General features: G+C 38.5%; 1 protein-coding gene across 1 annotated transcript in view; it reads right to left on the bottom strand.

The window, feature by feature from the left end:
• Positions 1-22,671: 22,671 nt before the first annotated feature.
• Positions 22,672-24,512, bottom strand: part of LOC131069428 (eukaryotic translation initiation factor 3 subunit C) — a 32,551-nt gene continuing 30,710 nt past the window's right edge. Inside the window, exon 4 of the mRNA XM_058004850.2 lies at positions 22,672-23,890. Within this exon, the coding sequence (XP_057860833.2) occupies positions 22,859-23,890 (1,032 nt within the window). The 3' untranslated portion in view covers positions 22,672-22,858. The remainder of the gene's footprint in view (positions 23,891-24,512) is intronic.

The following is a 24,512-nucleotide window of genomic DNA, read 5'->3' as shown; positions in this document are numbered from 1 at the left end:
TCTTGATTTAGAGCATTTACATTATCATTTACAAGCAATTAGGGTTTACTTTCTAGGTTGCTCTAGTTTGCTTTCTTGCATTTTAGGACCTTGCACACACACTAGGTTTGCACACACAATACATTTTACAATACAAATTGGCTATTCGTGGAGGTGGAAATCACTGAAGTGGGGGTTTGACTAAGGCAAAACCCTATATAGCCGCCCACAACACCTTTTCAGATATAAGTGCAGGTTTCGGGACTCGGACGACGCCGCAAGTTGCAGATCCGGGAGAAGTAGACTGAGACCGACCTTCCCACCAAATTTCAGAGCAAAAGACCAGGACAGGGGCGTGGGGCGCCCTGGTCCTGCCAGGACAGGGGCGTTGGGCACCCTGGTCCCTGTGACAGGGGCGCTGGGCGCCCTGGTCCTCCTGACAGACAGCATTTTCAACATTTTTGATAGCTTTTCCAGAGTGCAAAAACAGCAGTTTCCAGAGCAGTTTCAGGGGCAGAATCAGGACAGTGGCGCCCGCGCCCCCGTCCCGAACATTTTCAGTCAAATTTTAACTCCGGGTACGCATTTGCATTCTTGTCTTGTCCTTGTGTTTACAGCTTTCCATCATTTAAGTTCAATTTTGTAATCTTGTTATTAGTTCATACTTGCACTTTGGGGTTAGGGATTGAACTTGCATCATTTCATCTTTCAATTACAACAAAGGAATAGAAATCCTAATAGGTAGCCCGTGGCTCTCTCTTCCACAAAAAGAAGTAGCCAATTGTGTGATACCTCTAGGCTCTTTCGTATTCCACAAATGTGTGATTGAAAGTGAGATTAGGGCATGTTTGCTTAGTCTCGCTTTTTCTCCCACACAGTACTACAAAATATTTCTTCCCCTTTGACAACAATGGCAAAGGGTCATTCCATCCAGGACACTGCAAGCACTCTCTCCTTTTGGGCAACACACAGGGAACCTAGGTCAGCTACCAATTGATACCAATCTATGCTCTACATTATTATCTTTGCAATCTATTTCTCCCCCTATTTTGTACACCATCTCAATCAGCAACACATGAGATGGAAGACTTAGAAACCACAATACCTTAGCTGCACACACCAGTCTGATACCAATTGTTGATAAAAAAATGATTGTTCTAAATAATGCAACAACCAGTGGTAAGTTTTTCCTCTATGGGGATTGCCCTGACATAAGACGTGCAGCAGGACTACAGCCTATTTCTCCTACTTTGACCATTTGACAGTACCAATTGTTGATGCTAAAGTTGGTAGGAATTAAATGTGATTGTACTATTAAAATCACATCTCTTATGTGCAGGTAGATCTACCATTTAACCAAATTCTTCTCCCTTTCACCCGATGATAGGCACATCTTCTTCCTATTATTTTCTTCATTGGGACAATAGATGGTGACTTTGATAGATGGACAAATTTAATACAAACATACAAAATTTACAAACACACCTGTGTTGTCAAACAAATGCCAAAACAGCTACTAAGTTCAGCATGTTTGATATTAATCAAAAGATATGGCCCTGAACTCCCCCTGAAACACAGACCTTTGATCTTCTTCTTATTATGTCTAGTCCTAAACTGGGACTCACATCTATACCTATAACATCTACCATCATGACCACAATGCCAACTGGGGGTCACATATCCAACTAATTGACCCAAAAATATGTATGCATATAAGTTCAGCTACCGAACCAATACATGGCATTCGGGTCCTTTCCAATAAAACCTGAGACATAACCACATCCATCCAGGCTATCAGAGTCACTGCAGTGATCCCTCAACTCATTGACTTACATAACCTGCAACATTGATCAACATTTGTGTCGGTAACATGCTGCACATACTGGTCTCTTATCTCTACCTCGCGACACATTCCTCTTTACCTTTTATCTCTCGGTTCCAATTACCTCCGCTACTATACACTTTCCTCTTTACCTTTATCCCTCGGTTCCAATTACCTCTGCTACTATTCATTTCACCTGTAGCAACAAACCATCTTCCATGTGTAGTCAAGGCGATAACTACACACACACTGCCATCTCATTTTCTTCCTCTTACCAGTAGCAGCTTGTTCATCTCCTTGTCCACTTTCAACTAAGGGGTGAATGATCTAGTCAATATGGAACTCCCCCTGAGTCCTGCAACTCCTTTAAGCCATAGGAGATATCACTTGTGCATTGAGTGCACAGTATCAATCCATGGTCCTATTTTCCTACTTCTTCCTCCATGTCTGATTGGTCTCACTTTTCTTCCCCTTTTCAGTTAGGGGAGCAGGTTTCATCTTCTCCTGTTGATTGATCCTTATACTTCTGGATTCAACACCAAGACAAGAAGTAGTGTTGTAGTAGCACACAACGTCCAAGCCAATCTCACGATTGAGGAACCTTCTAACATACCGGTTTTCCCTTCCTTTTCTGACCATGCCATTTTGGTTGGTTACCAGTTTCCTTGAATTCCTTGAATGTGCAGGAACATTTCTCCTCTCATTCCAAGAAGGTCTATGTTGCCCATATCTTCTATAACTACTTCCATGTTGATCATGATTGTTCCACCGGTTGTTGTAGGACTTCAAGTTCTTCCTCCTGCAATCATAACTTCTATGGTCGGGTCTATTGAAGTTATAAAATACAACATTAGCAAAACCGAGAGAGGGGATATGCATGCTTCTGCCCCTAGATGCATTATGCTCATATGCATGATTTTTATGAGAACTTAGATAGTTTCTTCTAGATCCCTTTCTACATTCTTCTGCTCTATGGCCATAGCCATTACATGCAAAGCAATAACTGAAGAATGAAGATTTGTTACTTACAAACATTTTTTTGCCATGCATGGGGAGATCTTACCGGTTTTGCATCTCCATTTTCGCTTCTCCGAGGAAGGTTCCTTGGATGACCACTTTGTGCAGTTCTTCCATCAACTCCCTTCTTCTTCCACACTTGACTTGACTGATGGGCTGCAATATTTATTTGTCTTCTACCGGTGGAAGGTCTTCTAGGTTGCCTTCTCTTGCTCTTGTTGCCGATGAATCTATCTTATCCTAGCTTCCCTTTTCTTTTAGGATTTGTATGATCCCTTCTTGCAGCATATCGGACTGTGAAGTTTTGTCTTTTTCCTTTTCCATTTCCATTTGAGGAGATAAACCAAATGTCTTCTTGAGAAGTCTCCTTGATAGTGGAGAATTCATTGGTACCACATCCTAATCCTCCATTGTCCTTGGAATGTTTCTGCTAGCTTAACATCTTATCCAAGGCTTTAGTGCCACCATCATACTTCTTTCTCAGTTTGAGCTCATCTTGACATTTATCAAGTTCTTTCCTGAGGGACTTCATTTCACCTAATATTTGTTGATGCTCTTTATCCTGTGTCTCTAGCTCAGCCTCTAGATCTTTGCACCTGCACTCCTTGGTGTCTTTTTGTTGAGTCTTTAACTCTGAGATACATTTCTCATATTCTTCAAGGCATTTGGCCAATCGGTTCTACTCAACAACCACAACATTCTTGAACAACTTGTATTCATTTCTTACTCTGCTAAGATCCTTGACTTCACCTTCAAGGTCTGAAATATTCTTTTCATTCATCTTCTTAGCCTCTTCCAGGTGTGTTCTCAAATCTGCAACACATTCCTTTAGAATTTTGCTTAATCGGTCTTGTTCTTCAGCAGCAGTTTTCTTAACCCTTTTTAGTTCTCTTCTTGTTTTTTGAAGTTTCTCAAGAGCACCTACGAGCTCTGCCTCAATATCAACTTCTCCTCCTTCTTCTTCTTCCTCTTCATCTTCTTCATCACTCCCACATAGATCTTGTTGATGGGATTTGTCTGCATTATCACTTCTTGATGTGAGCTCCTCACATTTTGTCTCATGGTCCATGAAGAGATGAGTTTCCTCTTCACTAATGTTGTGGAAACAATCTATTCTGCCTCTGTCATCTGCACAGGTGTCTGCAGCAATGTTCTTCTCACTTCCAAAAACTGATCTAGCAATGCAGGGTTCATTTCCATAGAACTTCTTTAGTCTATCCCATAGACTCTTTGTTGATCTGCATTTATCCACTTGTGAATAAACACCACCGGTTAGTCCACTGAACATAGCCTTCATGGCTTCTTCATTGCACTTGCATCTTATTTCATCTTCAGAGACGGTGGGAGGACAGACATTCCTAGGAAGACCATTAACAACTGTCATCCAAACATCATAACCTAGGGAGGACAGGTAGACTTCCATTCTGCAACTCCAAATGGAATAGTTTGAACCATCAAAGACAAGAACAAGGATTGACACAAAACAGACCATTGTGTCCATAAGCCAAAATCTACCCAAGTGAGAGAAAGCTTGAAAAACAGGGTACCTAGGCTTTGATACCAATTGTCAAACACAATGCACTACTGAGAAGGGGAATCAACAGTTCTCAACTTTTTCTCTTTAACTAACTTATGTGTGTATACCAGTTATGAGATCTAGAAACAATGCAGACTTACCGGTTAGTGGAGAGACTTAATCACCAATGCAATCACACACAAAGGGATATCACATAACACTAGCATGTACGAGGAAAACCCAAGAAGGGAAAAACCTCGGTGAGTAATGTTGTTGGAATCTACTACTCCAATCCAGCCTCACAATGAAATTTGTTACAATGTTTATCACACCAACCCAAGGAGCTACAGCCCCTAATTTAGGGCACCAACCCAAGGAGCAGCAACCCCTAATTTTAGGGCACCAAACCCTAACTTGTTTATGGGCTACAACCCAAAGGAGCTACAACCCCTGCACCGAGCTACAACTCAATGATCACCATACATTATCTTCAAATACAAAGGTAGTAATCTAGCTACAAGTGAGTCTTGTAACCTCTCAATACAATCCTTCCTGTCGGGAAGATACGTCCTCTGCCTTACCGGTTCTCTACTGAATCTTTAGTAACTCAGCCACTATCTTGTTGGATATCTTCTATCACTCTCTGCTCTCTTCTTCTCATTGCTACTTATCGGTTCCTCCTTCACTCGGCACACTACCTCTCCTCTTTTGGTTTACCTCTATCTTGTCCATAGCTATCTATCATTGTTGATTCTCTACCATTCCTTCTTACTTGAATGGGTTCCTCTGGTTCTTCATTCAACTTACATTCACTCTCTACCGCCTTCTCACTGGTAGCCTTGACCTTACCAACTAAACCCTCTTACCGGTTATCCTAATATTCAGACACTTATGATCTTCCCCAATCAAACAGGCTAATTTCATTACTCATAGAGGTATATCAACACTCTGTTCGGCATAGTCTTCTCCTGCAGCATCATTCAACCAGCACACTACATCGATTTTGGCTTGCGTATCTATAAACAAGTTTTCCTGTCAAAAACCAATTCAAATTTTAGTCAGTTAGGGTTTCTTCCACCGAACAAATCTTCATCAGATCCGATCCAATCTACCTTGGATCGATCACCTGCATTGGAGGAATGCATCTGTACATGTTTTCCATCATCCAATGCATATTTGCTAAAAATAAAAAATCTAACCTTGTTCTTCAACCTCAAAATGACACATTTATGATCCAACTGTTTTCTTTTTGAGGTCAATCTACAGTCGGATATCAAGCATTGATCATGGCGCCAGCAGATCTCTAATCTTCCTTTGTCATTCATCTTTCATCGATCCACACACTCTACAACTCCTTCGTGATTGTCGCAATCAACATTTAATGTCGACCAAACACAACTACCTCTTTGACAACGGACATCACCAACCTCTGCATATTCGTCACCTCAGCTCTGCATGGCATCACATTCTCATGCATCCAATCTCACCGACATAGAGTCAGTTCATGCTTGCACATCCGACAAACCCTTACCGGAACCAATCCTTACCGGTTTGCATATACCGACACAACCCTTGATGGTAAGCCTTCATACCAACACCAATTTAATCTTGTTGGTGTAACACATCAACTAGGCATCAACCATGCTTTTCCTCCGCAGCCATCAAGAGTAACTCAACATGTATAACTTCATCTGATGAAGGTCTTTCACTTCTTTGCATTCGGCTCACTCAGCTGCATACCGGTATCCTTGTTTACCAGTAACTACCTCAATGACTAATTTCATCATCCTCCATTAGATCTGCACCGATGGCAACACAACACACCTTCTTTATTTCGGTAGCTCTATTTTGTGTGCAGCTGCAAACATAGCATCATTTGTCCAGTTCATCTCTCTTCCGGTTTTCCATAGTGACAAAACCCTTCACTTCAAATCTTCCTTCACCATCCTGGTAACACATGTCATCTTCACATGCTTATTTGGTGTGTATCTCTGATCACAATATCTGGAGGCTTAACTGATCTCAAACTCTAGAAACATTCTCATCTACCGCTAGATCATCTGGTATGTTCATTCACTCACTTGCCTTCTACATCCGATATTGCACAATCATGGCATAGTTGCCATTATGCAAATGTATCCCCAGCTTGACATATGTCCCAGTGGTTTTCCATAAGTCAACCTGCACTCAGAGGTAGTACACTCTGTCAACCTATCACCTAGCTTGTGATATCTTCTTCATCCATTGGGAGTCCTGCTAGTTAACCTTACACTAGCAATCTGGTGGTCTACTCATACTTCACCTCCTCATCACTGTCAACAACCCATCATGCAATCTCTTCATTTTGGTTGTATGCAACACCATATCAGCAACCCTTTTACTGAGTGGTCACTTTACTACACCTCTAGCATACCGGTACACAACGGTTCTTCCTTTTGCATGAAGATGGTCACTTGGTTGTCACCAATGACAACACATCAACTCTTCTCCCATACCGGTCCATCTTCTATTCCGGCTGACATCAAACTCTAATGCCAATAGCCTCTTGTTCACTAGTTGACATCAATGTCAGTGATACCGATAACATCCTATACCGGTTGACATCAATGACAACACAATGCCAACATACACAACATGACCCCTTGTGACACCATATGACCCCTTTCAACATCCTAGTACATGACATGACCCCTTGTGACACCATATGACCCCTTTATAACACCATATGGAGTCGTTAGGGATCATATGGTGTCCTATGACCCCTTAGGACACCATATGACCCCTTTTAAACTCACAGTACATGACATGACCCCTTATGACACCATATGACCCCTTAGGACACCATATGGTTTCGTTAGGGATCATATGGTATCCTAAAGGGTCATATGGTGTCCTATGACCTCTTTTAACAAATTAGTACATGACATGACCCCTTGTGAAACCATTTGACTCCTTAGGACACAATATGGTGTTGTTAGGGGTCATATGGTGTCCTAAAGGGTCATATGGTGTCCTAAGGGGTCATATGGTGTTCTATGACCCCTTAGGACACCATATGACCATTTTTAACATCCTAGTACACGACATGATCCCTTGTAACACCATAAGACCCCTTAGGACACCATATGGTGTTGTTATGGGTCATATGGTGTCTTAAGGGGTCATATGGTGTCCTATGAACCCTTAGGACACCATATGACTCCTTTTAACATCCTAGTACATGACATGACCCCTTGTGACACCATATGACCCCTTAGGATACCATATGGTGTTTTTAGGGGTCATATGGTGTTCTATGACCCCTTAAGACACCATATGGAGTTGTTAGGGGTCATATGGTGTCCTAAGGGGTCATATGGTGTTTTATGACCCCTTTGGACACCATATGACCCCTTTTAACATCCTAGTACATGACATGATACCTTGTAACACCATATGACCCCTTAAGATACCATATGGTGTCGTTAGGGGTCATATGGTGTTCAATGACCCCTTAGGACACCATATGACCCCTTTTAACATCCTAGTACACGACATGAGCCCTTGTGACACCATACGACCCATTAGGACACCATATAGTATCGTTAGGGGTCATATGGTGTTCCATGACCCCTTTTAACATCATATGGCGTCATATGGTGTCCTAAGGGGTCATAGGATACCATATGACCCCTTACAACACCATATGACCCCTAACGACACCATATGGTGTCCTAAGGAGTCATATGGTGTTCTTACACATGTGTGGGCCCCTAGGACACCATATGACCCCTAATGACACCACATGACCCATTCTAATGTCCTAGTACATGACATGATCCCTTATGACACCATATGACCCTTAGGACAATATGATATTCTAATGGGTCATATGGTGTCGTAAGGTGTCATATGGTGTCCTAAGGGGTCACATTGTTTTCTAACACATGTGTGGGCCCTTAGGATCCTGTATGACCCCTAACGACCCCATATGACCCCTAACGACACCATATGACCCCTTAGGACACCATATGACCCCATTTAACATCCTAGTACATGACATAACCCCTTGTGACACCATATGGCCCCTTAGAACATTATGATGTCCTAATGACCCCTTAGGACACCATATGACCCCTTTTAACATCCTAGTACACGACATGACCACTTATAACACCATATGACCCCTTAGGACAATATGATGTCCTAATGGATCATATGGTATTCTAAAGGGTCATATGGTGTCCTGGGGGGTCATATGGTGTTCTAACACATGTGTGGGCCCTTAGGATACCATATGACCCCTAACGACACTGTATGACCCCTAAGGACACCATATGACCCATTTTACCATCCTAGTACATGACATGGCCCCTTGTGACACCATATGAGCCCTTAAGACATTTTATGGTGCCATTAGGGGTCATATGGTGTTCTATGACCCCTTAGGACACCATATGACCCCTTTTAACATCCTAGTACACGACATGACCCATTATGACACCATATGAGCCCTTAGGACACCATATGGTTTCACTAGGGGTCATATGGTGTTCTATGACCCCTTAGAAAGCCATATGACCCCTTCTAACATCCTAGTACACAACATGACCCTTTGTGACAGCATATGACCCCTTAGGACACCATATGATGGGGTCATATGGTGTCCTAAGGGGTCATATGGTTTTCTACAACATATTACCCCTTTAAACATCTTAGTACACGACAGGACCCCTTGTGACACCATATGATCCCTTAGGACACCATATGACCCCTTTTAACATCCTAGTACACAACATCACCCCTTATGACACCATATGACCCCTTAGGATACCATATAGTGTCGTTAGGGGTCATATGGTGCTATATAACCCCTTAGGACACCATATGACCCCTTTTAACATCCTAGTATACGACATAGCCCCTTATGACACCATATGAACCCTTAGAACATCATATGGAGTCGATAGGGGTCATATGGTGTCCTAAGTGGTCATATGGTGTTCTATGACCCCTTAGGACACCATATGGTGTTGTTAGGAGTCATATGGTGTCCTATGACTCCTCTTAACATCCTAATGCATGACATGACCCCTTGTGACACCATATGACCTCTTAGGACACCATATGGTGTTGGTAGGGGTCATATGGTTTTATAAGGGATCATATGGTATCCTATGACCCCTTAGGGCACCATATGGAGTTGTTAGGGGTCATATGGTGTCCTAAGGGGCCATATGGTATCCTATGACCCCTTAGGGAACCATATGGAGTCATTAGGAGTCATATGGTGTCCTAAGGGGTCATATGGTGTTCTATGACCCCTTAGGACACCATATGACCCCTTTTAACATCCTAGTACACGACATAATCTCGTGTAACACCATATGACCTCTTAGGACACCATATGGTGTCGTTAGAGATCATATGGTGTCCTAAGGGGTCATATGGTGTCCTATGACCCCTTCAGACACCATATGACCCCTTTTAACATCCTAGTACATAACATGACCCCTTGCGACACCATATATGACCCTTTTTGACATCACATAGGGTCATATGGTGTCTTAAGGGGTCATAGGACACCATATGACCCCTAACAACACCATATGGTGTCGTAAGCTATTCTAATACATATGTGGGCCCCTAGGACACCATATGACCCCTAACGACACTGTATGACCCCTTAGGAAACCAGATGACCCATTTTAACATCCTAATACACGACTTAACCTCTTTATGACACCATATGACCCCTTAGGACAATATGATGTTATAATTGGTCATATGGTGTCGTAAGGGGTCATATGGTGTCGTAAGGGGTCATGTGGTGTTCTAACACATGTGTGGGTTATTAGGAACCCATATGACTCCTAATGACCCCATATGACCCTTAACGACCTCATATGACCCCTAATGACACCGTATGACCCCTTAGGACACCATATGGCCCCTTTTAACATCCTAGTACATGACATGACCCCTTATGACACCATATGGCCCCTTAGGACAATATGATGTCCTAATGACCCCTTAAGACACCATATGACCCCTTTTAACATCCTAGTACACGACATGACCACTCATGACACCATATGACCCCTTAGGACAATATGATGTCCTAATGAGTCATATGGTGTCCTAAGGGGTCATATGGTGTTCTAACACATGCGTGGGCCCTTAGGACCCCATATGACAGCTAACAACACCATTTGACCCCTAACAACACCATATGGCCCCTCAGGACTCCATATGACCCTTTAGGACCATATGATGTGCATACGGTGTTCTAAGGGGTCATATGATGTTCTAACACATGCATTGTCCCTTATGACCCCATATGACACCTAACGACACCATGTGACCCCTCAGAACACCATATGACCCATAACGAAAATATTAATAATATATTTTAATATATAGATTTATATATTATAGTATTAATATATAACATGTTTATTATATATTAATATATTAATACATTAATATATTGAATATTAATACATTAATATATATTAATACATTAATATATATTAATACATTAATATATATTAATACATTAATATATATTAATATATTAACATACAAAATATTATTAATTTTATTCATAATAAAAACTTATTAAAATTGGATATCCGATTTCTTTGACAAAAATTTGAAATCTTGAAATTTGGTTCAGAATTGCTTTGGGATTTGGCTAGGAAATGCCAAAGCCTAGAAAGTTAACAGAAAAAACATGTTTTTGAGTATTCCTTGTTTTTCCAAACTTTGCCTTGGTGGTTGACGACTTTTTTTAAGCCAAATTTGATAAAACGAAAAGGGATTTTTAAGGACATTCTCAAATTTCCAACAATACAAGGTTTGCCTTATTTTGATTTTAATAAATTATTATTATTTAATTTTTAATTGAATTCTAACTAAAGTCTTGATTGATAGGCTAATTGAAAAACACTCATAACTTTCAAAAGCTATCACATTTTTTGAATCCGAAACATGGGTCACATTCTATGTTTCATCTACTATAGAATTAAAAAAATGAATTTCATAAAGTTTAGACCAAGTTAAGGTGGTCAGACGTACGAGTTTTTGAATTTCTGAAAAGTTGTAGTAAAAAATTCATAATTAATTATTTACTATAAAAAAAATTACAAAAAAATATGTATCACATCGGGACATGAGTTTACTACTTATATTAAGAATCTTATAAAAAATATTATGATTTGATTATGGTTAGGGTTCTTATCTTTTTCTTGAAATTTTAGTACTACTGCATTCAAATTTCAATTTTTTGTCAAATCCAATTTTTTTTTTCCAAAAAAAAACTAGTAGCTTAGAAACTACATTCAATTTTCTACAGATTCTTTTCTTACATATTTTTAAAATAATGTTCATAACTTATTCAAATTTTCATGTCAAATTGCATAACTTTGATTTTCTGAAATTTCATTTCCACTTAAGGGCTTGTTTTTGTTAGAGTTATCTTGTATTAGCTAATAATTATTTATTTAATTATTAGTCTATTAAACTCTATGCTTAAGCTAAACTTAGGCATTTAATAAATATTGTAGGTATTTAATTATTAAATACACATTATCCCTTTAGGGTTTCTTTAGGGTTGCATACCTTTAGGGTTTCTATTATCCTTTTATAAGGATTGTATTGTACTTTTTTCAAAAACTGATTCCCTTTTTGAATGATAATTTTTCTTCTTCAGAGCATTTATGCTTTTTTGCTTTATGTGCCTCCATTCTTCTCTTGTGACAGGTATTTGCATGCAGGTGTTCTTGGGATATCTGAAGTTGTATTTCCTCAACATCTTCATGGTATCAGAGCCTACATCTGCTACTGCTTGTTCCTGATTTTTCAAAAGATTTTTTGGAAGGTTTCAAGTTTTTTCAGAGTTTTTTATTGGATCTGGGGTACTTGTTTTGTTTTTGATCATTTTGGGCTCAAACTAACCTCAGTGTTGAGCTCAGAACACACCAAAACCCCCATTTCCATATAAAATTTGTCAATTTTTGACAAATTTGGGTTCTGAAATTTTTTCTTTGGTTTTTGCCTTTTTTTGGCACGAATTTTGAGAAATTCATCAAAAAAATCATTAAAAAAATCAGAGCAGTTTGGGCCAAAACAGATTTCACCGTTGGCTTCCGAAGGGCGTTTCCATTCATTTTGATATATAATTCGACCTATTTCGGTGACAAGTGCATCTAGGCCATGATTTTTTTATTGGCACGCTTTACGAAGCACAAAAATCCGTACGGCTGTACCTGCAAATGCGTCAAAAAATTTTTGTCAAAAAAAATAAATAATAATTATTTTTTTTATTTTTTTTTAACCCTTTTTATGCCCAAAAAGAGGGGTTTTTTCTTTTAGCCATAACTTAGGCAAACGGATCTGTTTGACTATGTTTTTTTCTAGTCAAAGTGAGGTCTTGTTTTTGCACTCCGGGAGCCATAGAATGAGCATCCGACCTCCGTTTTTCGAAAAATTTATATTTTCAGAAAGCGTGTGTTGTTTACTTTCCAGCCATATGAGTTTTAATTCCATATTCTTGTCCATGCATATTTTATTCAGCACTCTAGTGGATATCTTGGTTGTTTCAGGTCCTGGGATCTCTTCTCTAGGTAGGATGTCTCTATTTTGGTTCTCGTTTCTATTTCCAGTCTTCTTATCATTGTAGCTTGTATTTATGCAAACGCACTGAGATAAAGTGTCATCATACATTGTTTACATGGAATCTTGCATCTCTTGTGTCTTATTGTACATGCACTACTTATAAAGTGCCATGGGGGGGTTGATGTTTGCCTTGTTTGCCATCTACCGTTGTCCAATGAGTGTTCCTTCCACGACATTCGCCTCATGATGTGTGTCAAGTGAGTGTTCCTTCCACGACACCATGTACTTTCTCTGCACCTTCGATGTTCCTGGTTCTTCGTCATGCAGTTCTTGTTGGTCGTTCTTTTCAGTGTATCTGTCCCTCTCCCTTTTCAGCATTATGGGGAAGTTTGTCATGTTGGTTCCAATGCTTCCTTGGTTCGATTGATCAGCTCTTCAGGCTTTGGTGTCTTATGCCATCTGTATCTTCGAGTTCAGTTGTTTGTCTTTGTTTGCCATCTGAGTCGAGTAGTGTCATTTGAGAGCACTCATGCAGATTACAATCTTCTCTACCCGGTCATGTTCTATTTCAGTGGAGGTTCTTCAGATCAGTAGTTACTCTTCGGCAGTGTTTGCAGCTATTTCCTACTTCAATGGTGTTCTTCTTGCTTTTCCATCTCTTTTTGGAGTAGAGTTTTTTCCCATGTGGTTTTCTCTATTTCTCCAGTTCATAGAGATTTGGTTGTGATTGGGTACCTCATTAGGCCTTGTTACCGGGACCCAAATTTGCCTTCATCATGTAGTTGCATTTTTTGCTTCATGCATTTAGTTTTTTAGCTACTCCCTAAGTTCATCTTAAGGGGAGGTGAGTTTTCTTGTATTAGCTAATAATTATTTATTTAATTATTAGTCTATTAAACTCTACGCTTAAGCTAAACTTAGGCATTTAATAAATATTGTAGGTATTTAATCTAATTATTAAATACACATTATCCCTTTAGGGTTTCTTTAGGGTTGCATACCTTTAGGGTTTCTATTATTCTTTTATAAGGATTGTATTGTACTTTTTCCAAAAATTGATTCCCTTTCTGAATGATAATTTTTCTTCTTCAAAGCGTATATGTTTTTTTGCTTTATGTGCCTCCATTCTTCTCTTGTGACAGGTATTTGCATGCAGGTATTCTTGGGATATCTGAAGTTGTATTTCCTCAACTTCTTCAGTTTTGGCCCACCATGATCTTACACATACCCAATGCATGTTGAGGAGTGAATGATGCAATCAATTCTAGAGATGTCTGGGTTGCCTCTGGAAGCACCATCAAAGTTAAGTTTATCCCAATCTGCTATCAGAAGGCTCCACACTATTGTCTTTCTAAGATTTGAAGACTTCGCTCCCCACATCCTTACAAAGGGAGGTATCATTAGTCCATACCAGTTAATAGACATCTTAATATCCCACCATGAATATTGGGAGTTTTTAGCTTGATGGGTGGAGTGACCACTATTAGCAACTTCCAATCTGTTAATCAACCATTCCCAAGAGAGTTTTTCCCCTCTGAAAATTCTTCTATTCATTTCTTTCCAAATTTCCCAAACGGTTAGGGAGGGTGAAGAAATCCATAAAGAATGGAAGAGGCTAGATGAATGTAGTTTTGGCCAACTTTTAAATACACTCAAAATATCATTTGGAAGAGCAGTCAGCCAACCTAATTTAACACACAACTATTGCCAACATTTAACTGCAAAGGGGCAATTTAGAAGGATGTGATTAATGGATTCTTCATCTTGTTCACAAAGAACACATTTTGAAGGCCCTACAAATCCATTTTTTGTGAACCATTCTGTTGATAGAATTCTGCCTTGTAGAGCTGCCCATGCAAAGAAATTTTGGAAGACGTCTTTTGTCCCAACACAAGGAAACAAGGATCTTGGTTTTTTCAAAGTTTTGATTTTGGACAATGATTTTATAGCCATCTTTTGAGTTGTAATTGCCTGAATTTTCCCCAAGCCAAATAATGGAATCCAATCCTTCTTTCAAAGTTGATGATCTTTGATTAAGGAAAACCTTTAAAGCAAAGGTCTCCTCCTTATTTGCTTGCAAGTCATCAAAGTCTTTCCATTTCCAACCTATTGCTAGGTTCTCCTCACCCTTGACAATGTAGTCTTTAAAATGAACACCCCAGCTGATTTCTGCAATTTCTTTTAGATTGGATACCACCTCAAGAATCCAACCAAAACCTTACTTTGCTCTCATCTCTTACATTCCAAGAGATTTTATCCGAAATTAGATTTCTGCAACTTATGATGAAATTTCGGACTCTTGAACCTTTTGGAGATTACTTGTTCGAAAAATACCTTCTAGGATCATATCTTCTAAGTATTTCCCTTTAAGAATCCTTACCCATTTCTTGTTTGGATCACCATATATCGTCTATGAAAATTTTGCACCTAGAGCTTTATTCTACCATATTTGATTCCTCAGATCTACACCTCCTTGATTTTTGGGTCTGCAAATTTTGTCCCATGCTATCGAAATCATTTTCCTTTTTTCAGCTACCCCTTGCCAAAAGAAAGATCTCATTTTCTTGACTAAATTATCATTTGCTCTGATTGACAAAGATAAGCATCACATTAGGTAGATATGAATAGAAGAAAGGACAGTATTTAGCACGATTATTCTGCTAGCCCATGAGAGCCATTTTGATTTCCAAGACTCCATTTTGATTTCCATCCTTTGTCTTAGCGGGTCCCAGACTTTAGTGGTTCGGATGCCTTTATCTATTGGTAAGCCAAGATAAATACAAGGCAATTTCCCCTTTTTGAAGTAAAGATGGGCAAGCATCTGAATTTCAATTTCTTTTTTTACATTGAAGAAAAATATTTTTTATTTCTCTTTGTTGATCACCTACCCTGATTTAGTTGCATAAGCCCTCATAATGATCTTAATGTTGATTGATTCTCTCTTTGTTGCTATACCAAACAACATTAAGTCATCTGCAAATTGTTGGTGAGTGATTGCCTCCACTGCATTAGTAATCCTAACACCTTTAATTCTTCCTTGATGTTGCGCTATGAGAAAAGCTCTGCCCAAAGATTTTGCTAAAATGATAAAAATAAAAGGAGAGATTGGATCTCCCTGCCTAATCCCTCTCGAAGATTCAAATAAACCATGCGGAGATCCGTTCATCAGAACTGAGAAGCGAGGAGTGGAGATACAATAGTAAATTAAGTTTATCCAACTTTTTGAAAAGTCGAATGCTTCTTAGCATTTGCATAAAAATCTCCAATCCACTTTGCCATATGCCTTACTAATGTCTAACTTTATCAACATACTTGGGTGTTTGTTAACTTGTAGGGAATGAATAGCTTCTTGTGCTATTGTACCTCCATCCAAAATGGATCTCCCTGGAACAAACCCAGTTTGTTCGTCTAAAACGATCTTTGGAAGAACTTCCTTAAGTCTATTTGCTAAAAGATTTGAAAAAATGTTGTAAAGGAAATTACACAAGGAAATGGGCCTAAAGTATCCAAATTTTGAGGCCTTATCCTTTTTTGGAATCAATGCTTTGAAAGTGTTATTGATTTCTTTCAAAATCCTACCTGAGTTTCTTGCAGCTTCTAATGCTTTTGTGAGCTCTTGTCCAATGATCAGCCAACATTTTTGAAAGAAGCATGTCGGGAAGCCATCTGGCCTTGGAGATTTATCTAGGTGTATCTGGTTTAAAGATTTCTCAACTTCCTAAGGTGTTGTCCTTTTGTTAAGCTTGGATTTATCTTCATCTGTGATGGTCTTAGGGATATTGCTCAAGAATTCTATTTGGAGGCCAAGAGTCGAACCTTCCCAATTGTTTAGAATTTCTAAGAAAAAAGATATTGCTTTTTTAGAAATTTCCTCGGGGTCCTCAAAACTTACTCTGTGATCATCTTCTATTCTCAATATTTTGTTGACTGCCCTTCTCTGTTTGGTGCTATTATGAAAAAAAAAATTGAATTATTGTCCCCTTCTTTTAGTCATACATCTCTTGATTTTTGCTTCCAAAAGATTTATTGTTTTGCTAAGATTTCTTCATACTCTTGTAATAGTTCCTCTCCTTGAGAAATCTAATTTTATCCATCCCTGAAACTAAAACTTCTGAATTCAAGAGCTCCAATTATTTTTCCACTCTAAGTTTTACTTGAAAAATGTTTAGAAAAAATTCCTTATTCCAAAGAAGGAGCTTTTGTTTAATCTTCTTCAATTTTGAGATAAAGCAAAAGAGTTTAGATCCTTCATAACTCTCTTCAGTCTACCAATTTTTAATCAATGAATTGAAAGCATGATCTCTCATCCACAATTTTTCAAATTTGAATGGGCAATTAATAGGTTTCTTATCACCTCCAATCAAGAGTTGGATAGGGTAATGATCTAAACCTGAGACAGGCAATATAGTTGCTTTCATTGTAAAAGAAGCATTAAAAAGGTCTCCTTTGAAGAAGAATCTATCCAACCTCTCTGCTATATAGCTAAAGCCTAGTCTTTTGTTATTCCAAGTATAAATTTCATTTTCTGTCTCAATGTCCAAGAGGTAATTTCTATTTGCCCAATCTTTGAAATCAATTTGGGATTGGGACTCCTTCTAAATGCCTCCAAACTTTTCAGAGAGATTTAGTATTGCATTAAAATCCCCACCCAAAGAGCAAATTTCATGTTGTTTAGGATTGGCCCATAATGTTTTCCTAGAAGTTGGAAAGACTTCCATATATCCAGTTTTTTTCAGAAGAGATAAGCTAAAAGGATATTTTCCTAGGATTCCACAATAAAGCCATTCCTCCCGAAGCTCATGTGGCTTCCACTAATGCCTCTTCTGAATACCCTAGTTTTTATGTGAATGAGGAAATTTGATCTTTATATACTTTTGTCTCCTGCAATAGTATCACCTCGGGCTTATACTTTTTAATACTGCTCCTAACTATTCGTTGTTTTAAAGGGGCATTCAAACCCCTTACATTCCAAGAGAAAATCTTCATTTTTTAAGGAAAAAGGGAGTTCCCTTTTACTTTGCTCCAAAGGTCTGATATTTTTAATTGATTCCACTCTTCCCCATCCAAAGATCTAAGAGTTCCCTGAGATTTCCTACCTCTTCTTATCTTTGGGGATTGGCCACACTCTGGTTTCTTTTTCATGGATTCATGTTGCATGATGCCAAATGATTCCATAACGCTTAGCTCTGGATTGTCTACTTTTGCCACTTATTTGTTGAATTTAACTCTGACTTCACCTCAATTGACTCATCCATATCCAAAATTTTCTTGATAAGCTCTTGTTTCTGATGCCATGAATCCTCTGATTCCCCTATTTGTGGGGAAGAGATGCCTAAAAAAATACATACTATTGCCATCTCTCTAGTGAGGGGAGAGGAAAAGACTTGGTTTTCCTTGACTGAGTTTCGGTTTGGAGGACTCGGCAAGGGAAGAAGGTCCTCATGAGATTCAATACTGTCTTAAGGATCCTTGGAAGGACTAACTGTTTCCATAAAAGGATTTGGGTGCTTGGAAGAAGAGGATTTCGGGGGCAAAGATTGAGATCCCTTCATATTCTTTTTCCCCGAGATTCTCATAGATCTTCTCTTTGCCATTTTGAGGCTTGAAGCCTCCATTTGAGGATACATCACCTCCTCCTTGTTTTTAGCCTTACAGATCTTGGAGCTTCCCAATGATCTCCCTCTCTTTGGAATTAGAGTAGGAATATCCACTGCCTCCAAGCTAGGAAAGGAGCTTAAGTCGAGAGAACTTAAAGGAGGGGAAGATAGAACCATTGAGGCATCCTTGTCTACTTCTACCCTTAATTGATTTTTATTTTTTTTGCTCTTCATCAAGTGCCAAAACCAGAGTATTATTTGTCTAACTTCCATATCCTTTTGGAATTTCTGAAGAATCTATTCTCCATACTTAGGAAGGTTCAAGAAAAAACATCATGTTAATTCCTTTATCTAATATAAGAAGCTATGTTTGAACCTGACTTCATCACTTAAATCCTGAGAACCCTTTATGCTAAACATATGAACAAAGTTTATATTATCTGTTTTGGAAAGCTCACTCTTCATTAGTGTCTCATAAGTGTATGACATAAGCTCCTCCAAGAAAGATCTCCCAATCTCGATAGGAGATGAAGCCAAGGGGAAGATTTTTTTAAAGAGCTTTTTTGGTATGAAGAAGTACTTTTGTCCCCTACTCTTTCTGGGGCTAATCAGTTGAGACTGTGAACTTGAGGAATAGAAAGCTTGATCCCACACCTCTATCCTCCCAACAGAGTTGCAAACCACTTTGTTTCCTGATTTCGAGCCCTTATGTGATTTACCTAGAATTTCAACTGCTATTTCTTCTATCATCTTTCCTTGAGTTTCTTCAATCCATGATTGAAGAGTTTCCTCAATGTCTCAAGGAGGGGAATCACTTCCTTGGAAACTGTTATTGTCCTCATCTACCAAGGAGGCTAAATGAGTCATCATTGAGGAGATCTCAGGAAAAAGGTCTGAGGGTTGAGACCTAAAGTATATAGGTGGCAAGAATGAGACTTGATAGCAATCCGCGGGGGTGTCGAGAGGAAGCTCTGAATTCAATAAATGCTCTGCATCTGGCAATCTACACCTCAATGGTTTGAGAGGTGGCAAATATTACAAACAGAATCTGGTCCTTCATAAAAACTCTTTTGAGACCACATGCCATTTTTGGAAGTGATATGAATATGAGAGGGCAAACTTTTGGAAGTATCCATGAGAAGGCAAAACCTAACAGGCAAGTTAGGGTTTTCGAAAAAGTTCACATCTATTTTGAGAAAAATGCCCAAAGAGTTACCCAAAATCTCTATGATCTCTAACTCCCTGTATTCCAATGGTAAATGTTGTAGATGTATCCAGAAGGGAACAGATTTAATGGGAGTTGAGAGGGGGTTAAAATTTGAAAACCAATTCTCCATGAATAATCATGAGGACTCGAAACACCACGATTTAACCTTGAAGACATGATCTCTATCTACTTTAGAATCAAATATAGTAATGAAAAAATCGTTCTCATTATCAATCAAAATGACCTCATTAACCCGTCCAATTTACAAATGATAGCTTTATGATGATATTCTAAAATTTGAGAAGAGAGATTATTCTGAAAAGGTAACATTCACATCATTTTCTTTCTCCCTGATCTGGAGGTCATATTCTTTTGTTTTCTCCCATCCCAAACTTTCTGAGAGAGAATGTGATGACGAAGCCTCTGATCCTTTTGCTTCCATTTCTTTGACCATATCTTCAATACTGATTTCTCGCAGCTCTTTAACAGCGGAAGTTATTTGATCTTCTACATTTTGCTCTGCTGCCCTGACTTGGTTTGTTTGACTAGCTTTCCCTCCTTTTTCCTGAGGATAAATGTGGTTGCTAGCCTCTTGGCCTACTTCCCTTGATGTCTGAAATGATTATGAAAGAACCTCCCAAGTATCTGAGGGTCCATTCCTGCTTTGAAGTACCTGTTTGGATGGAGATTTTTCCCACTTCTGAAATTACCCTTGTCTGAAAAGCTCTGAGAAAACCTCTACTGAAAATTGGGAATGTTGTTTGGGAAAGAAGGGAGGAAACTGGAGGTAGGAATGACTCCTCGCAAGGCATCCTGAGGTAGCATACGTTGATGCTTGGCAGAATAACTAGGAAGCCTCCAACCTTTGGACTCCTGGTCTTGAATAATTTTGTTTCTAGTTGTCGATGTTTGCCAATGTTCCTGGGTCCGTGCCTTCTTAGGTAATGGCGGGTTAATGGGCTTCCTTGAGTACCCTAGAGGGAAGATGGGTATGTATTTGGGAAGGAGCATGGGTCAAACAAAGCTGAGGCATTCTGAGCCTTTGACCAGCGATGTCTACCCACGAAACCCTTTTGGAAACCCGAACAATTATTTTCCTGGGGGTGATGTTTGTGGGGAGCTTGAAGAGGCCGAAATGATCTGCGTTTTCTTCCTACTACTCGCCATCCTTGCTCATTCGGCTTTGAGTATCTGCTATACTCCAGGAAGCCATTCTGAGCCTTTGACCAGCGATGTCTACCCACGAAACCCTTTTGGAAACCCGAACCACTATTTTTTGGGGGGTCTTGTTTGTGGGGAGTTTCAAGAGGCCGAAATGATCTGCGTTTTCTTCCTACTACTCGCCATCCTTGCTCGTTCGGCTTTGAGTATCTACCACTCCAGCAAGCCACCTCTATACTATTTAAATTTTATTTATCATGTGATCTTGTTCTTAATTTTGATCATGATCTCACTTACACTTATAATGATTTTTGAATGATTTTGATCATAATCTCACTTACCTATAATGATTTTTTGAATGAATTGAAGTTTGTGTTTTTAACATCAACTTATTATTGACCTGTGTAAATCTATTCAATTATTTAATGAGAATTAAAAGTCTAATAAATAAACGAGATTTTAATTCTAAAATTTTATATAGTTTTAACTGTCAACCCATTTTGATGTCGTATAAATCATGTCTAATATATCCTTTTAGCATGTTAAGTTACATATAACTTTACCAGTGTAACCCTTGCACCTCGTTCATAATTGTTAATGCATTCATATTTTTTTCGCTCCACATCTTGTTACCACTCTACTTATTGTTCTTTTGGAGTACCAACTACAGATGTGTAACTATTTATTGTTCTTTAATGTTCTAGAATATATATATATATATATATATATATATATCCACACACCCGGACTTATCCTATTAAACCTGTGAGAAAGCGAATAGTAGGGGTCTAGAGTACGCTGGAATCTTGACTAGAGCTCAACTGGGGTAGTATCCCCTAGTCAATTAATTGCTAGCCCTTCAAAATAGCAGGGATCTAGAGGCATTCTACAATGACAAGAAGTGGTTTAAGTGTAAAAGTGAGTATGCTTTTGATTAGTAAAGCAGCGTTAATTAGAGTGCTGACCCTTAACATAGTCAAAAACTATCAACATAAAACAGCAACACCAAAAAACATGATGTTGGTAAAAGTGAGTATGTTAACTAAAATCTTACCTTTTATTTAAATTTGAAAACATTTAAATACCAAAGTATTAAAATTTTAAACATAGTGGTATGCCAATTCGCCACATTAATATGTCTAATTGTGATACACAGATTTGTAAAGGAAATATGTTGGGGATAGTGGATAAAACAGTGGTAAATGGAAGTTGTACAAAATGGTGGGTCTCTTTGAGTACAATGTTATTAATGTGATAAATACATTATTTTATAACAAAAAAATTATTTTTTTTACGTACTGTTTTTAATATGAACCAATAACAATAACAATAAAAATAAATGAAATTTTGTGATACACAGATTTGTAAAGGAAATATGTTGGGGATAGTGGATAAAACAGTGGTAAATGGAAGTTGTACAAAATGGTGGGTCTCTTTGAGTACAATGTTATTAATGTAATAAATACATTATTTTATACCAAAAAAACTAAATTTTGTATGTACTGTTTTTAATATGAACCAATAACAATAAAAATAAAAATAAAAATAAATGAAATTTTTTAATTAAGTAAAATATAACATAAATATCTATAGATTATAGATTTTTTTCTCAAAATTTTGAATTTTAAATGTTGATTGATTCAACTAATTGAAAAAAAAAATGGGATGAATGCAAGGAGATATCTTGATGTATGGATAAGAGATGAGGAAGAAATAAAAATCTTTGAATACTAGCACATGGCATCATAAACGTGAATTTATTGGGCTTCAGAAATCAAAAGTAAAGTAGCTTGCTTAATCAAAATTGAATTTTGATACACAATTTTTTTTTAAATCAAGTTCATGTCTTTGATTGACCTTGAAACTACAAACCTAACTTACGATCGAACATAGCTTTGATTAGACTGGACAATGACTAAATATAGATTAGCTTATAGATATGCATAATGATGAGTAAGCCACTAAAACCTGCCCGATCTTGTTAAGCTCACCATCCGAGCTGCTCCATCAGGCTGCGTACTTCTGACACCAGCAGAAGATGCTGAGCCTGTTTGGTAAGGAGTTCTCCCAACACTACTATATGCATCTTGGTAGCGTGTGCTTTGATAACCTGAAGAATATGCAGCTCCGGCCCGACCACCTTGACCAAATCGATCTTTTGGAAACGTGGCTCCAGAAGCACCAGTGCGTGCCTGGCCACCTGCATTCCGTGCACCTGTATAGTTTGGCCGAGCAGAAAAACCACCCTGCCTGCCTTGTGCATTAGAAAAATCATTCTGCCACCGACCAGAAGCAGCACCAGCATAGTCTTGCGTGTCTCTCCTCCTTGTTGCCAGAGGTCCGTCTAATCCACCTCCTGTTCGAGCATCAAAAGCTCTCTCATTACTATCAATGAGAACTGACAATTTCTCAGCAAACTGTACCGCCAAGGCTTGTAATCTAGTAGGCTCCACATTATGAGTAACAATGCACCTTGTAGGCTGGTCCCAACTTGCATGAAGCTCTTCTGCAATCATCATCTTACTCACCATGCTATGTACTTGTGATTCAGAAAGCTCAAACATGGTTGTAAGCTGATCTAAACTCAGCGAACCATAACATGAGGAATAGGTGAATAAGTAGGTTCTCAGAGCTTCTTCACGAATTTTTAACTTCAGCATATCTAGCACATTATCCCTTTCTCGAAGAAGCTTCCAAGCATCAAGACTTTCAATAACTTTGTATGCTTTTTCCCAATCGCCCTTGCTCAATGCTCGGGTTGCAGCCATAACATGATCACGGACATTCTCAGGAGGACCAGTGAATGTTTGCTTCTCATTTATTTCCAATATACGCCGGAATGGCTTACTTATCACCTTTCTTCTAACATCATGTCCATTTGCAGCCATATTTGGCACCTCCAAAAGCATGGCACAAATCAGATGAACAGCTTCAAGTAATTCAAGATTAATATGCATGTGGTAAGGCATTTGCCTCCGCCGCTCAAGTTTTTCCTGAAAGTTTTCAGAGGCGACAGATTAGTCTACAAAATACTCATGTCAATCCTAATAACACCATAAGAAAAAGAAATCACAACATACGAAAATACAATAGAAGGATATTATTAGAAAAATGCATGACACGCCACATTAAATGGAAAACAGGTCAAAGAAAAGAACAGACAAATTGACAAGAAAAGAGGATATTTTACAAAATTAGCATACCCATTTGCTAGAACATAGGGCACAACTATCTTCAAAATGGTGCAATCAAACCAAACTGCATTTGTTGTAAGCAAACAAATAACTCAGCAGCCCATGGAATTTATGAACCACGTGATATCAATTCTTTATTATGGTTGAATGACAAGACAGAAATTTTTCACAATTAACATCTTTCTCTAAAGCAAAATCAGATGCAGATTATTTTTCATCTTTATCTAAAGCGAAAACAGATGCAGATTTCTTTCACAATTAACGTCTTTCTCTAAAGCAAACTCATTCCCAGCTCATTGTACTCTTTATTTCAATATTAAATTTTCTGTTAAGAGATATTATTGTGAACTTCTGGAAAGTGTATCTCATCTTTGTCAAATACAAGATGCAAAATATTATTTGACAGTTTCAACCCCTATCT

This window comes from Cryptomeria japonica, chromosome 10 (assembly GCF_030272615.1).
Source record: "Cryptomeria japonica chromosome 10, Sugi_1.0, whole genome shotgun sequence".
Classification (NCBI taxonomy): domain Eukaryota; kingdom Viridiplantae; phylum Streptophyta; class Pinopsida; order Cupressales; family Cupressaceae; genus Cryptomeria; species Cryptomeria japonica.
This window is presented reverse-complemented; position numbering and strand designations above follow the sequence as displayed.